This window comes from Glycine max, chromosome 3, assembly GCF_000004515.6.
Source record: "Glycine max cultivar Williams 82 chromosome 3, Glycine_max_v4.0, whole genome shotgun sequence".
Classification (NCBI taxonomy): Eukaryota; Viridiplantae; Streptophyta; class Magnoliopsida; order Fabales; family Fabaceae; genus Glycine; species Glycine max.
The window spans coordinates 1,288,361-1,304,902 of NC_016090.4; the positions used below are offsets into that span (position 1 = coordinate 1,288,361).

Below are 16,542 nucleotides of genomic sequence, written 5' to 3' on the forward strand. Positions count from 1 at the left end.
TTAATCAATAAATCTCAAAAAAATAAATGATTAAGATTAGAAATAATTTTAAAAGAGTTATTATTGAAATAAGTGAATCTATTTCAGATTAAAATCTTAGATACATAATTGGCAAAACTTTGTTATAAAAGAGATTATATTAATAAAATAAAAATATATAACAATTAATACACCATTTTTTTATTTCTCTTCATTATATCCCTCATTTTATCTCACTTTTTTTCTTTTTTTTATTGTATAATTTGTAGTATTAATATAATTTTTTTTCTTGTAACCCAAGAAACTTTGTGTGAGATCCGGCTTAGTGCAATGAAACTGGGGTCCTTGTGGAAAAGTCAATTTTCTTTTTTTTTTTTCTTTTTCTTTATTAATATTATTTTTACGCTGGGCAAGCCCAAAGAAAAGGAAAGCCTGAGGGTCTAAATTAATCATGGTTTGACTAATCACATCTTATTTTTGACAAATTGACTAATCACATCTTAATTTCATTACTTAAAAGAGAAACAGTTAATTTCTCATCACGTGGCATGCACCAATAATGATTAAGACTCGTCTGATTATCTTCCTTGTCGCCGTTAACAATTGTATTATTTTATTGGCAACATTAATTTTTAGTTTTTACAATGAAATATCACTTTTAAATATATTTCTAGCGCATTTGTATAATTTTTCAGAAAATAAAATCTTTAAAGAAATTAAAATTTTAATTATTTTGAGAAAATTTGAGTAGCTTCTAAAAATAACTAAAAACATAACTATGTTTTTAAATAAAATTTTCTTTTTATAATTGTAACCAAATAAAAAATAACTTCTAGTTTTCACAAAATCTGCAAATAATCAACCACGTTTTTCTAAGACTATTTTTAAAAGTTTAAACAAACACTAAAAGCATTTCTAACTTTGCTTATTTAAAAAGTAAAACAATTCTGTTTTTGATTTTTAGTTTCAGGTTTGAATGGTATTCAATTTAAAAAAAAAGGCCAAATAACATATTTGGTCATTTATATTATTTTTGTGGTTCAATTTGATCATTTATTTTTTAGAAAGTTTATTTTGATCATTTATCTTATTAAATTAGTTCAAAATGATTATTTTATCCATCTAAAGTTAATACGGTTAATAAAATAAAGATATTGATAATTAACCAAATATAAGTTTCTTATCCATTATCACATTCTCCTTTCTCCTCCCTTATCATTTTCCCAACATACACAAAAAAAAATAAAAATCAAACACTCCCAACATTAGTCCAAGCCCCAAATCTAAAACCTCTACCCACACTCCTCCCCATTCCATCATTTCCTACAAATGTCCACTCCCAAACACTGACTTTAAAACGGAGTTGCCTCCGTGCCCAACCATCATGTTCCTTCCGTCGAGGCATTCATCTCCGCTGCTAGCAATGGCAACCTCAATCCCATGACCCTCGTCTTTAGCTTTTTTGGCTTCGACGACCCCAACCCCATGGCCCTACACTAAGGCCTACTTCTCTATTGATTTTTGGTTGCATTACCTTCATTTTCATATTTATTTTGTAATTTCTTAAAAAAAAGCCTCTAGGATATATGATTTTCTGTATTTAGTTTTAAATTTGATCAATTTTTGGTTTTTCAATTTTTATGATTTCGTTGTTCTTGATTTCTTATATTTGTTTTATAATTTTTTCAAGGGAAACTCTTGGATTTGATTGTTGTTGATGTTTGAATATGGGAAGAGTGGTGATTGTTGGGAGGTATGGAGGCAATTAGAAAGGAGAGGTAAAAAGAGAAGGAGGAGCAAATCTGGAAAAGAAAGAAAAAAAAGGAGAAAAGGAAATTTAATATTTGAATCTACAGATTTTTCGTTGCTTTCTTCATTGGTGCCTCTCTCGCCGTTGTCCACAAAGAAAAAGAAAAAAAAAGGGAAGAACGAGAGCAAGAGAAGAAGGAAGTTGAAGATGAAAAAAAAAATCTTTACATTTTGTGACGGTTTTTAGCCATTAATATCCTTATTTTATTAACGGTGTTAACTTTGGATGAACAAAAAGACCATTGTGAACCAATTTAAAAAGATAAACAAAAAAATAAAATAATGTACTAAATAAATTATTTGGCCTTTAAAAAATTGGTCAGCCAGTTTAAAAACCAAAGCCATGTGTTTTCTAGACCAGTATGTAACGACCAACAAACTTCATTTTAGCATCGAAAAATGCGTCAACGTCGCCATTTCTTTTCAATAGTGAACCACTCCAATTAATTCCACCAATTAAAACCTCCAACATGTAGCCCAGATTGTAAGGTTTGTATCGAGCAATATCTATTATGCATAGTATTTACAAAGAATTCATTACAAATGTAATAAAAGCATCAATTCTTCACAATTATTTATATAAATGAATACAAACCACTTACAAGCAAGAACTAAGGTCTTGTTCGGGATGGTTGCCAATTTTCAGTTTTCATTTTAAAATACAATTTCAAAATGGAAACTTGTTTGACTAAAATGATTGTGACTTGATTTGTTTCTTCTTTTCAAAATAGATTTTACCTTATTTCAAAAACAATGAAAATAGGTTTCTGGTTTCAGTTGTTGATTTTACCCTAACCCAACTTCTTCCCCAATTGTTTTCTCTCTTTGCTAGTTACTAGTTGTCGTTCGTTGTCATCGTTGCCGCTCGCCATTGTTGTTGTCACTGTTAACTGATTGGTAAGTGTACCAAATGTCCAAGTAATAAAGACTCGGAAGTCTGAGTGTCGATTTCCACAAGGACTTTGTTATGTACTTGTGTTGAATAATTTCCAATTTATAAGAGAAAAAGATAAGATGAGGTATAAAAGATAAATATAAAAGAACAAAATATAAAATAATAACTATTAATTGAAAACAAAAGAAATAATAGGGAATTCAATGGGATGAAAATGTTAGGACCTAGCATGTCTTATTCGCCTAAGATGTATTATTTGTGATTTTTCTCTATTAATCAGGGGAATTTATCCTACCCACATCTGTTAGAATACTTGCCCATGATGTCTCACGATGACAAGCTTATTTTACCTATCTATCTCCCAAATGTCTTTGCAAAGAGTCAATAGATAAAATGTATGAAGTTCTAATTCTAGATGTTTGCTTTGATGCATGGGCATAATGCAATCACTCTATGTCTAGCAATAATTTTATTAAGATACTTCTTCCTTTTAGTTCTATTAGAAATTACCCTCTGTCGAGCGACTAATTCCTAAAACAAATGCATGCAAAACTTTCCTTGTTTTTCTATTAAGGATTACCCTCTCTCGAGCACCTGATCCCAAAGATGATGCAAGGAGGAATACTGCATGAAATTACAAGTAAGAAAGGATAATAGGAAAGAAAACACCTGTTTCCATTGATAAATATGAAGTGTACAATACATCTTTTGACTTTTTAGGTCTGTCAGACCCTAACTAAGAGTTTAGCCTCTCATAGCCATAAGGGGTCTTACAATAAAAAAGGAGTATAGGAACTGATGGAGAAGTAAAGATGGAAAAAAGAAATAGAAAATGATGAAAGAGAAGAAAGGATTCCCTAAGGAAGAGTTCTCATACTTTAGGTGTGTATTAGAATGCTCTGAGACTCAGTGTGTCTTTTCTCCTTGGCTTGACTCCATTTTTATAGCTGCTAGAGTGGACTTGGGCTTGACTCCCTTTCTATAGTTGTTGGAGTTGACTTGGGCCTGATGCCAAAAAAATCTTCCTTATTTTATATTTTTGATATCTTCTGAATTTTTTTTTTTGCTTTTAATCCCTCCTTTTCATACCTGCAAGCCATAAATAAAAAATATCAATTCCTATCATTTAAGCCAAAAATAACTGCTAAATAAATATTTTTAAGGATATTTTCAATATATTTTTATTATAAAAAATAACTCAGATTTAGCAGTTATCAGTCGCTCGTTGGTAAGTTCTTCATCTTCCTCCTCCTCACCCACCACCACCATTTCCTCTTTGTAGCTTTGATGACTAAATTTTCTCTTGTGATGAATTCTCTCTTGGCATCCTTGCAGTCATATGAGCAGTCACAATGATCAAAGTAGCAATGCTCGACACAAAATATGTTGTGCATTGACACTACAATCAGAGGAGGGAGCTTAGGCAAACACGATTTCAATGTTAATCTTTGACATCGTTTTATCTCACCATGTAGTCATGGCCTTTGTCGCTTGGGATCTTGTTTTGTAACCACCACCATATGCATTGCCATGTGAAGCTATTGGTGACAATTTTCGGCAATTGTTAGGTTTGAACCGAAGAATGCTCTTGCTCTGGTCAAGGTTCTTGGCTTGCGATTATGTAATCTACTTCTCTGTTCTGTGATTACCTTTTCATTTTTTGGTGGATCTGGGCTCTTGTTATTGGAACTTCAATGTTGAACATTCAAAGGGAATTATGTTAAGATGCTCAGAAGGTGTTTGATAAAATGTTCGTTTGAGTCAAAATGTTTCTTGTTATTGATTATTGATGATGATGGTGATCTTTTGTTGTTGCCTATCCTCAAATTGATTTGTTTTGCTGCTTATTTTGCAACATCTTTTCAAAATTAATAACTACAACTGAAAACCCAACAGTAAAACTGATTTTGATTTTATAAAATTTCAAAATTACAAACATACAATCACCCCGAATGGGGCCTTAGAAGCCACTTGTGTTCAACAATAATTGATACAAGAGCAACATGTTATAAAATCAGCTTGTCTCTATGTGCCTCAAGTGTGGATCTATAAATCAAGTAACAATAAAGTTGTGGAAAAGGAAAAGGTACATGGCCTTGAAGGAAAAAGGCATAGATAAAGGATTTTGAAGAGGCAAAATGAGAAAGAAAGAGATAAAAAGAACAAAAAGAAATTTTTTAAAAATCCTAACCATCTATTTAAAAATAAGTAAATCAAAGAGTGTGGGATTACATTCTCATAGTAGAAGACATGAAATGATCTCCAACCATAAACTTTGTCTAGGTTTGGACCCAAATAACTATAAAATTTAACTCATGAGACGAGGGTTAGTCTTGCTTATATACATAATTTTTTTTCATAGTGCTAGTCAATGTGAAATCTCCAACACCTCTTCATGTTGAGGTATGAACATGTCAAGTGTAAAGTTTGTAGGACTAGACATTTCCATACAGCTACAAGTGATCCAATAATATCCAAATAATATGTGACATAACAGACCAAAAAATAATTTCTACGATAAACTTTAATATCATCTTAAAATTTTGGATTTATGCTCAACTTAACCTTAAAAGTTAGCTCATGAGGTAAGGGTTGTTATTAAACATTACTCTTTTTGTTCATGTAATTATCTAAAATTTACAAGATACTTCCTTTGTACTCAAATATTTGAAGAAATAAAAAACAAATCAAGCTAATTAAGGAAATTATTTAACATCTCATTTAATTTTACTAATCTCTTTAAAAAATAAAACTTTTCTTTTCTAAATTTCCCTTCATTAAATCTTGATATAAAGAATTAAAAATGGTGATTCAAAATATAATCTTAATTAAATGAAGAATATTTTGAAAATATAATCATTATATGGAGTGAAATTAGTTAATATTTGCTTATATTTTACATCACTATATGAGTTTTTTGGTCATATATGAGTTATAAGGGAGTATAACTAAAAACTTCATGCTATCTCTGTCCCTAATTGTAAGACATTGTTAACTAATTCACATGTATTAAGAAAGTTGGTTAATTTAGTTATTAGCATTAAATTTTTTTTGTAATTGTAATATTATTACAAAATTATCCTTAAATAATTAATGCATGAACAAAGAATGATAATAGTGGAGTTATAATTTTTTTAACTAGACTTGTTAATTCTCCAATTCTCATAATAGAGAGGGAAAGAGACAATTCATAACATTTATTATTTATGGACTGAAATTATTAAGGGTATTTTGGTAAAAAAATAATGAATGCAAGAGACAATTAGAAAAGAATCTTATAAAAAGGAACAAGAAAATTCCAAAATAATATCTTATAGAAAGGGACAAAGGTAGGATAAATTAACAAAAAACTTTCTTCTAATCATGAATATTCAATCACATTTTGATAGATTGAATTTGTTACACTATGACTAATTGACAATGTGACATTCATCAAGAGTGTTGTGTGTGTGTAAGAATTACATCTACATACATACATACTACAACACCGTCAACACTAGCCTTTATTGCTTTGTATTGATCACCCTTGTCTTCACTTGTTTGATTAGATTTTCTTTTTCTTGTAGAAACTCTTTTAGAGTTTCAGGTGTATAAGGAGGAGGCAATATACATGGAGGTGTATCACTTGGTGAGATCACCATGGATTCAACCATAAAATGTTTCCTTTGACCATGCAAGGAACAAGCCATACTTTCAGAACAAATCTCAACAGCTCCTATAGGTATGGTTGGTTTGAATTTCAAGAGTTTTGAATAGTTATTTAATAAATGAAACATGTAATCATATACAAATTTCATCTTTAAATTCTCTAAGATGTAGTTAGTTCCTCCATCTCCAATTGCTTGTGCCTGCAATTAATTAAAATTGTCAATTAAAAAAAAAACTAGACAAGGATTTTTTATTATTTTTAGGAGGGGATAAGCTAAAGAATTTAAATGAATTGCAAAAATTAAAAAAAAAACAACCATTAAAGGAACTTATAGGTAATTGAAAAGGACATGTATTGACTATTTGACTTAACAACACAATTTGCAACAATCTTTTGTGATTGAAGTCATGATAATTTTATGTTTTAGTTTTTTCACTAACTTCAACTACATTGAGGAGAGAGAAAGATATGGGATTAATGTGAGACTTACCTAGAATGTGATTGTCTCTTTCATCGCTACATAGTGCAATAATTAGGGATGATCTAAGTCTAATTTTGTATTTCTAAATGTAATTTAAGTAAAAGGTAAAATGGCTTATTTTGTGTTGTGTGTGGCTAAAGCTATAGGTTTCATTCATTAGTTGGAAAAAAATTCTTAAATATGTAAGCCATAAAGAAAAAACTATTTTTGTTAGGTATGTTAAATTTTAGGTAGATCCTATGTAGCTAATTCCAATAAAATTCAAATGTCATGTATAATGTAGCTATAAATTGAGTGCTTGTTTCATTGTGCAATTAGCATACTTTCAATCCAACCTTAGTTTGTTTAAACACGGAAATCATTTAGGAAAAAATAAAGGAAGAAAATAATTACATGGTCAAGGTGAGCATTTCCCCAATCCACTGCATACTTAATCTCTTCACACATATTTTTTGTGCTGATAGGCCAGTAGTGTCGCAAAGGTAACATATTTCTTGTAAAGAAGTCATAATACTTAGGTTCTATAAACATAGTCATTGAGTCACATGCTATGATGTACTTTTCACTCACAGACCACGTGGCCCCTTCTGCATAGATCTTATATCTTAACATAAAATGCAACACAAACAAATTTCAAAATTTAGTAAGTAAAATCTAAACAATACTATATGTGATAGATTCAAAAAGCAAACTAATCCCTACTATAATAATTATTAAAAAAAATATAAATCATAAAATATGCTTGAAAACTTTACCTAAAGGTACATTGATTTTCAAGTTTTGAATTCTCAAAATTACTTGCTCTCTCCTGTAGCCATTGCTGAAAAGAAAAAAAATGTGTTAATTTCATCTTGAGATAATTAATGCATTAACCAAAAATAAAAGTCAGATTTTAAATTATATATTTACTATGTCATATATTCTTGCATTCCAATCTTGTTTTTCTGTGACATTGCACTTGCCAAGTTCTCTCCTAATAATAGACACTTTTGGGTTGCCCTTCCAAAAAGCATAGGGAATCCTATCCTTCCATTTGACCATCTTGTTGCCTTCTTGTATATTATGTAATGTTGTTTCCCATGGTCTTATGCTAAGCTCAGCCCTAGTAAGAAAAAAAATATAAAAATATAACTTTTTTTCCTTTTGTTTCATTTTAATTAAAGGAAAAGTAATGAAATCACATTGTGTCTTTAAACATGGAAATTAGAGATGAAACTTAATAAAAGAATTAAAAACAAGTCTATAAGAATATTAAAAATAAAGAAGGTTTCCACCCATATTTAGGTCCTCTAAAACCAAATTAATGCACCTAAAACAAATAACAATAAGTTTTTAACTTCAAAAGGAAAAGATACTTTACCAACCCCAGAAGGTCCAATCAGGGAAAACAATGTCATATGAATTTTCTTCTCCACAATAATGGAACACGGGCGGAGGTGACATTTGTGGTCCTTGGAAATCTTTTTTGAATACAACAGTTTTGTCCCCGCAGTGAAACATTAGCTCTAAATCTGGTACCTTTCCAGGGTACAACCTTAGAAGTTGCAAAATTCCCCATATTGTGAACACATCCCTTGTTTGATATGATTTGGCAAACTTTTCTATATAAGCTTTTCCGTTTACAATTACAAGCCTGAAATGCGAAATATTTTTGCCTCTTTCAATCATGTCCCTTGTGATTCCTGAACTCTCCCATGGTTTTAAATCTTCATGGATCCATCTGAAGTATTCTGGGCATGATGTAGTAGATGAATTATCATAAAATTGAAATTTTGTTGGGTAGTATGATGGGCATGTTGTTGCTAACTTCTCGTTGGTGCAATTAAGTGGGAACTGGGGTTGTTGCCTATTGAATACTATATTTGTCTTGAGAATAGTAGTGGTTGTTATTCTGAACTGAAATAAAAAAAAATTAGCATGATTATATATAGAGTTTACTGGGTATTATTATCATTGTAAAGGTCAACAAATTAGAAATCATTATTAGTAATGACTTTTAATCTAGTTATAATCAAAGTAGTAAACTTACTATAATGATAATTTATTATTAAATGACTTTTAAAAGAAATTATATTATGATTATACATACTATTTTTCTCATATATAAATTTTTGCTACTAACACATAGTTTACTTCTTACAAATTTTGTAAAATTTTTATGAAAAGAAAAATTATGCAAAAAGTTGTTGTTTTATTGCTCAATCAAATGTTATAATTATGGTAGCAATAAATAAAAATTAATGTTGGGATACACGCCACCATTATAAATTATATATCATACATTTTTTTTATTCAGTGGAGGAACTACATCCCAATATACATGAAATTAAGGAATCAAAATAATGTGGGTAATAAAAAGCCCTACAACATCATATCATAGCAGGTGAAAACAACCTAGGGGAATAAAGAATGTGCAAACCAATAGGATAACTATGAGCCTTGTTAGCAAGCCAACCAAGTATCATATTAGATTCTCAATGGGAACGAGAGATTATTACCTCTCAAGCATGATTCAATCAAACATAAATCATGTGAACCATATTGTATTAGTGTGAAGCTGATAACAACCTTGATTAATCAACATAACCGACACTATAAAGTCACAACCCACAATGATCCTATGAAAGCCCATGCCCCAAACCACTTGAAGAGCAAAGAGAATAGCATAAAACTTAGCCATAGAATTGTTTGTGATTTAAAGATTTATAACAAAGTCTAATATTTATTTTACCATCTTGGTCCCTAAAGACCTCGGCACACAAAGCTTTGGATCCTAGTTGATATATACACTAAACCTTCTACAATTCATTTAACAATGTGAGATATGGCTGAAGACCATGTGATGACAACATACTTAGAGGGTTAGTAACAATATCTATATAACCACAAGTTATCCTTTGGGAAGCATGAAAAATTTCATTACAATTAAAAATATTATATTAAAAAATAAGCTTGCATTTATGCTCACAAATAAAGTAAAGGATGTTTTCAAACAAAATTTATCAATGCATACTAGGATTGACAATTCTCCTGGGTTTTATATTACAAAGAAATAAGAAGACAATCAACCATCTCCATGCCAAAGAAATCATTGGGGAGAGAAGCCCCTTGGCCAAGCCAAATCTGCCTAATAATATTGTAATTCCTTAAAATGTGCAAGGTAGTTTCCTCTTGCTACATACAAAATAAGCTCGAGCTGCAAATTAAGATAACCCTACTAAATAATTTTTTAGTTGGGTGGCCATGTTGCATAGCTTTCCATAAGAATCCCTTAACCTTTTAGTGAATATTCAACTTCCAAACCCCTATCATGAGTACGTGTCACCATATGTGTTTGCAAGGTTTCTATTAGTGAAGAAGGAACCATCAACTATAGAACTCCATACAAATCTATCCAAGCTAGGAATTGAAAAGAAGGAATCATAGCACAAATCTCATCATGAACTTCCAAAATCCTCCTAAAACCTCATAATGATACCATTACTTATCAACCAACGACCCCATTTTAAAATACTTTGTCATGTTACCACAATGAATATTCCCTCTCAGGCTACACGTTGGGAATGACCTTTTCCTCACACTGATACTTTGCAAAGAGCGTTTTGACCTAAAGAGCCTAAGGTTAATAGATAAGATCCCATCCTAACTTAGAGACAAAGGCCTTATTAAAGAGATGAAGATATTTAAACACAACACCTCCCTCTTCCTTTTGAATGACAAAACCTAGCCCAATAGTATGACAACCTCTAACATCATCCCTATGACCTCAAACAAAATTCCAAGCAGATTTCTCCAACCTATGACAAATAGTCTTAGGCAATAACATTGTTTGCATGGTGAAGGTTGGAAGGGTAGCATTAACAACTTGGGTGAAAGTAATTTGGTCGGCTAGTGACGAAGTCGAAGCATGCTAAGAGGTTAGTCTCATACAAGTACGGTATAAGATGTACACAAAGCATTGCTTCATGTTTTCTTTCATGAAGGATTAACACACAAAGGTTTTGGCACAAATCATCTTTGAGCCTAAACCCTAAAATTTTACTAAGTTCTATTGCCCTTGTATATATACCTCCTCCTAGAAAGTGCAATCCACAATCCAACTTGCCAAGAGTTTGAACCTTTCCCTTCTCCCTTATTGATTATCCTCACTAAGCTTTAGAAGTAAGGTATTATGATTAGATTTAAAGGGTGGGAGGTGGAAGAGTAAAGCAAAGGAAAAACTAAGGTGCCAATTCGCATTACAACTAGCTATCTCCAACCTATCTTTGATACCCTTGGCTTCCCATGTGAAATGGAATCCTTTATATCCAAGGCAATCTAGATAACAATTCTAGAGACAATAAATTTATGCATGTACACTTTATTTGGAGGACCCCCTCCCTACTTCTTATGGGCTCCCAAATTACAAGGCATTGAGGAACCATCTTTAGGAGAGCCCTATGAATAAATTGGTTATGTGTTTGGTGAATCTCAAAATGAATAACTAGCGAATCTCATGAGTCAAATACCACCGGAAAAACCCCTCTACATCAACTTTACATTAGCAATTGATTTGATTGTGACGACAAAAATGATATTGTACCGATGAAAATAGCACCTGAACATTTGGTACCAGTAAGATAAAGTAGAATTCATTTGAAAATTTCAATGATCCCACGATTTTATCTTTAGTGAGCAACATGTTTTTTTTTTGCCCTTATTAATACAATATAATACAATGACTTACTTTTTGTCTTTAGTAGACACTTTTGATCGATCAATCTCACTTTTTTATTTTCACTCTATTTATCACATATTTCACTCAAATCAAGCAACCAAACATTCTATTTTTAATTTCTACTCTATTTCTCTTTTCTTTAATCATCTCTTTTTTATTTCCATCAATTCTATTTTTCTCTTCGCAATCAAACACAACATAGTTGTCAGAAACCGATTCATCACAGTGTCATCCTTATTACTAGTTATTTTAGGCTAAAAAAATAGCAAGGATCGAGAATTTGTATCTAACCACATAATATCTTCATTTTATAAGAATACGTGCCACGATGCACACCTATATTATTATAATCAAACGTGCACAACGTGTGGATGGTGTTAAAAGTACTAGATATGGACTATGTGAAGAAGAAACCACATATATTATAGTAATGAAAATGTAATGATAACGATAATTTTACTTAATCGCATAATTCCCACTTTCATAATAAATATATTACCATCTGTAGTACTAAGAAACCATTTGCTAGCTAGACGTGAATACATTTTTATTCTGTTAAAATAACTAAAACAAACAGGCTGACAAAAAAAATAATACTAAAAACAAACAGAACAGAACGCAGCATTTTATTTTATTTTATCCGCACCCCACACGTTGCTTCATTATTATTTTATTATATACATATTCCTTGTAAATTAGAATCGAACGAGTTTTTCTCCTAAAAAAAAGCAACACCATTAATGTATGTCAAATCTTCCATAAGTATTATATTCATCATCCCATGCATACTTACCTTTTCATTATCTCCTACGAGTTTAACTTGCTTGGAAAAGTCATAATAATAAATTAACATTTGAAGAGGATATAACTCCTAGCTGAATTTCGTGATGAAATTACTCTTCTGTTCTTACAAGTTATAATATACTACAACTAAGAATAACAATTATTTGCATTTAAACTTATACGTATATAGGTTATCAACAAAGAAAGAAAGGCAACTATGATTAGAATTGAAGTCTAGGCTCTTTGGGAGGGGACAAATCGAACCAAGAGAAAGAGATGTTAAGTTATTAGTGAAAGAGTAACCGAACTCAAAAACTCTCCTCTATTCCTTCTTCCTTTATCACGAAAGAAAGACAACTACGAGTAGAATTGAAAACTTTAGTTCTTTGGGAGGGAACAAAACCAAACCAAGAGAGAGAGAGAGAGATAGGCAACATATGAATCAATAAGGGGGTCAAGGAGAGACAATTAAAAGCATATGATCTCCAAGGTTTAATTAAGACATATATATGCAATAATATCTCGAACAAAGATATATATATCATGGGTAATTAACAAGACTACTTACAAGATCAATTTCGAGGAAGAAAGTGCTTGCAACAAATGCAGCCAAGAGGATGACGGAGAAGAATGTCCATCTCGTCATTATGCTAAACCACTCTCACAGCCACCATGAATCATACATATGCGAGAGGTTAGCCTTAGAATTCTACAAGCTTAATTTTGTGGTTGACTATTAATAACTGAGTGTGAGGCAATGGTGTGCCAATTGCATGATGCAACTACTCTATTTGGTTATTGGCTTTCGGATAAAAGACTAATTTTAAGTGGGACTATATATAGTATCTAACATTATCTTCTTATTATCTTCTTTTTTTCCCAAGTGATTAAGACACTAAATTTTGTCTAAAAAAATAAGACACCAAATTTATGTTAATCTATAATTTTATTCTTATTTAAAAAATGTTAAATTAGAGGATATTTATTTATTGTCCTTTCTTTTTTCCTCCAAAACTCCTACTTCTACTCATATCTTTAATCTGATAATCTTCAAAAGATATGATCACTAAATTTAAAGCAAAAACCATGATTTTTTTTTTTACAGGTATCTTATAAGTGTCCCAAATAAGTGAACTCCTCCTCCAAATAAATAAATAAAGTCGACCCATTTCGTTGTGCTTTTTTTTTTCAAACTCGAGATTATCTTAAAAGATTATTGTTTTCTGTGCCTCCAAGAGGTTCAATGTTTTTTTAACTTTCGAAATGATCAATACAAAATATAAAATTATATTCTGAATTGATTACAAATTTTGATTTTTGAAATAATAAATCCTAAAGATAAAAAAATTATAAAAATGATAAGCTAAATTACTTAAAGGTGTAGGAAGAAACAACCTAACTTAAAATATCTTTAGGTTGATATTAGGTTGATAAACACTCACGAAGATTCTAAGAGCACTTACAATTATATTCCAATTTATTCCCCACCTCTAACACACGTTATTAGTTGCTGTTTTGGACCATTCAAACATGCCTCACATAACGTAAACTCGCCATATATATATCTTGAGCGTTGTTATTAACGCATATATAGAGTTTTCTTTAAAACATATAAAGGAAAAATCTTCTATAAAGCAAATTATAATTTCGGTAAATTGCTACTCGTTTGCATATTAAGGATTTGGATCTCTAATAATTACCGTAGGAATATAATAAAGAAATACTTATTATAAAAAACAACAAAAACTTATCGTATATAAACATTTATAGTTAAATAATAGTATATAAAATATTTTTAAACTATTAGTTCATTACAATCAATTCTATAATCAAAAGAAGGAAAAAACATATATAAGATATCTATTAATTTGATTTTTTATATTATATTATATTATATATATATTGAAATTGAAAATTTCCAGTTCAAATGATATTGGCTCTATATAAATAAGATTTTAATCATTATACCCACAGATTAATAGCCACTAGAAACTCAAGTGTTGCATAAATTTATAACAATGTATGAATAATGATCCAGTCGTGGTATCATGCCTACCATGAGAAAAATATAATGCCAAGATGTCTCAATTTCTTCAAAAACAAGTTTTTTTACAAGGCAAAAGAAATTATTATTGCAAATGTTTCTTCAAAACAAGTAATTGAGTGCATCGACTTTGAAATACATCAAGTTGACAATAATCAGTTCTTTTAAGTTAGGCTGCCTTACGATCACGACACTTAGTTTATGCAGCTTATTACTGTAGCCATTATCTATTTCATAAATTTAAGCATGCACTTAATTTGATGGTAATGGAATATATGGTTCGATTGGTATTAAACTAAATCTTCCTAATCAAATCTCAAAATCGAGTTTTATACAGAAAAAAATGTGATTAGAAAAAAAAATCTCACAAAATATAAACAGTTAAATTTTCCAATAAAAATTAATTATCACACCAAATTAAACGGGTGGAGTACTTCGAACAATTTCATGGTGAAAAAAAAAATTGGTGGAATCATAGTATACACACCAACGAAGTCAAAGGTCAATAGTTTTTTTAATCCAAAAGCATTACGTGTTATTAATTAATTTAATCGTATTTCAGTCATTTACGTAATCCGTTTAATTCTTCCCCCTACGTACGTACCCCTTAAAAAAATCTCCTTTTTTTTTTCATTCCATATACTTTACTTTCGAAAGTAAGAACGTAACAAAGAAAGAGAGAGTAGAACTACAAGACCAGCACCCCTTAGCTTCAGGCGAAGGGATTAATTGATCAATCATTCAAATTAATTAACAAGTAAGAACAAAGAAAGAGATAAACAATATATATATATATATATATATATATGCATAAGTACTATTCATAAAACTTGGAAGCAAAGCATCAAAATCAAGCTTAAACACACATACATATATACAGAAATTAATTAAGAGGGGCTATTAAGATAGCAAAATTAAGAGAGTGATGACTTACTAGGTCAAGCCAGTTGGCAATGAAATTGGTTGCAGCAAACACAAAGAGGAAAGCGAGGGAGAACAAGCCATAGGTTGAAATCCATCTTTTCTCTTTGCTATATGATGATTGCAATTGGTGACAACCTTGCCTCTTAGTGTTGGCCATTGATGGAGATCGATATCCACTCCAGCTTGTGATGCTAGCTAGGACTAACTAACTCAATTATATAGATTTTTTAATTAGACTAATTAACTACCTCAAATATTGGATCTTAATCAAATTTTTATTTCATCAAGAGGTTCAAAGCTTGTTCCTTGCGTGTACCAACGGAACGTGCAATATAAAATAGTTTAAGCATGTATGATGAATGACATCATGACTTTAAGCATATATATATATATATAACTTAAGTCTTTGAACTAATAAAGATATTGGGTAAAACTTTTTGGTATACTTATAATGGAATCATAATCGAATCAATATTAGTACAAGACTAAATATCATTTTTACTATGTATGTGTTACATTATAAGTCAAATTGACCATCCAATACCATTAAATATATACTATATTAATTAAATTCAATATGTAGCCAAAATATTAAATATTGATACTAATAAATATGTTATTATATATGTTTATATTTAAATTTTTCCATTTTAAAATGCTTTATAAATTATATTTTTAATCAATAAGGAATATAATAAAATTATTGTAATTATATTTATTAAATATATAGTCAAATCAAACAACATTATTAAATATTTAAATTTATGTGTTTATTTATTAAATATAATTACAAATGATCATTTATATTATTTTTACAATAATTATAATTATTATAAGAGCTAATAGTCTTATCATGCATAATTATTTGTGATTGAATAATAATATTAAAATTTTACATTATTAGTATATATGTACTATTTTATCATTAATATATTATATTTAATAAAGATCATAGTTAATATATTTAAAATTATTCATTTATTAAAAAATAATTTTATTAACTAAATATTTATCTTGTGGATTATATAAACTAAAATATTAGTAAATAAATAAATAAAAACGACCGGTTTCAATTTTAATTTCTAGCCTTTCCGCCAACATTTCTTCACCAGTTTTCATTTGTTTTGGACAAGTTCAATATGTCCATGGTTCTCAAATGTTCATTCTATGATTGCTGATTAGTTTAATTTAATTTGGTTCAATCCAATTTTTTTTGTAGTACATTTTTATTTTCAATTATAGTCTATCCTTTCTATTTTGC

General features: G+C 29.9%; 1 protein-coding gene across 2 annotated transcripts; it reads right to left on the reverse strand.

Moving 5' to 3' along the window:
* Positions 1-5,999: 5,999 nt before the first annotated feature.
* LOC100813234 (O-glucosyltransferase rumi homolog) lies at positions 6,000-15,498 on the reverse strand. 2 transcript variants are annotated; one of them, XM_014773425.3, is made up of 6 exons: positions 15,292-15,498; positions 8,174-8,709; positions 7,723-7,915; positions 7,569-7,633; positions 7,207-7,417; positions 6,000-6,531 (listed from the first exon to the last, which is right to left on the reverse strand). In XM_014773425.3, the coding sequence occupies exons 1-6, from the start codon at positions 15,436-15,438 to the stop codon at positions 6,187-6,189; spliced, it is 1,497 nt and encodes a 498-aa protein (XP_014628911.1). In that variant the 5' UTR covers positions 15,439-15,498; the 3' UTR covers positions 6,000-6,186. The 2 variants fall into 2 exon arrangements, with proteins under 2 accessions (XP_014628911.1, XP_006576346.1); XM_006576283.3 differs by lacking the exon at positions 15,292-15,498 and adding an exon at positions 12,882-14,083.
* Between the last annotated feature and the right edge of the window lie 1,044 nt (positions 15,499-16,542).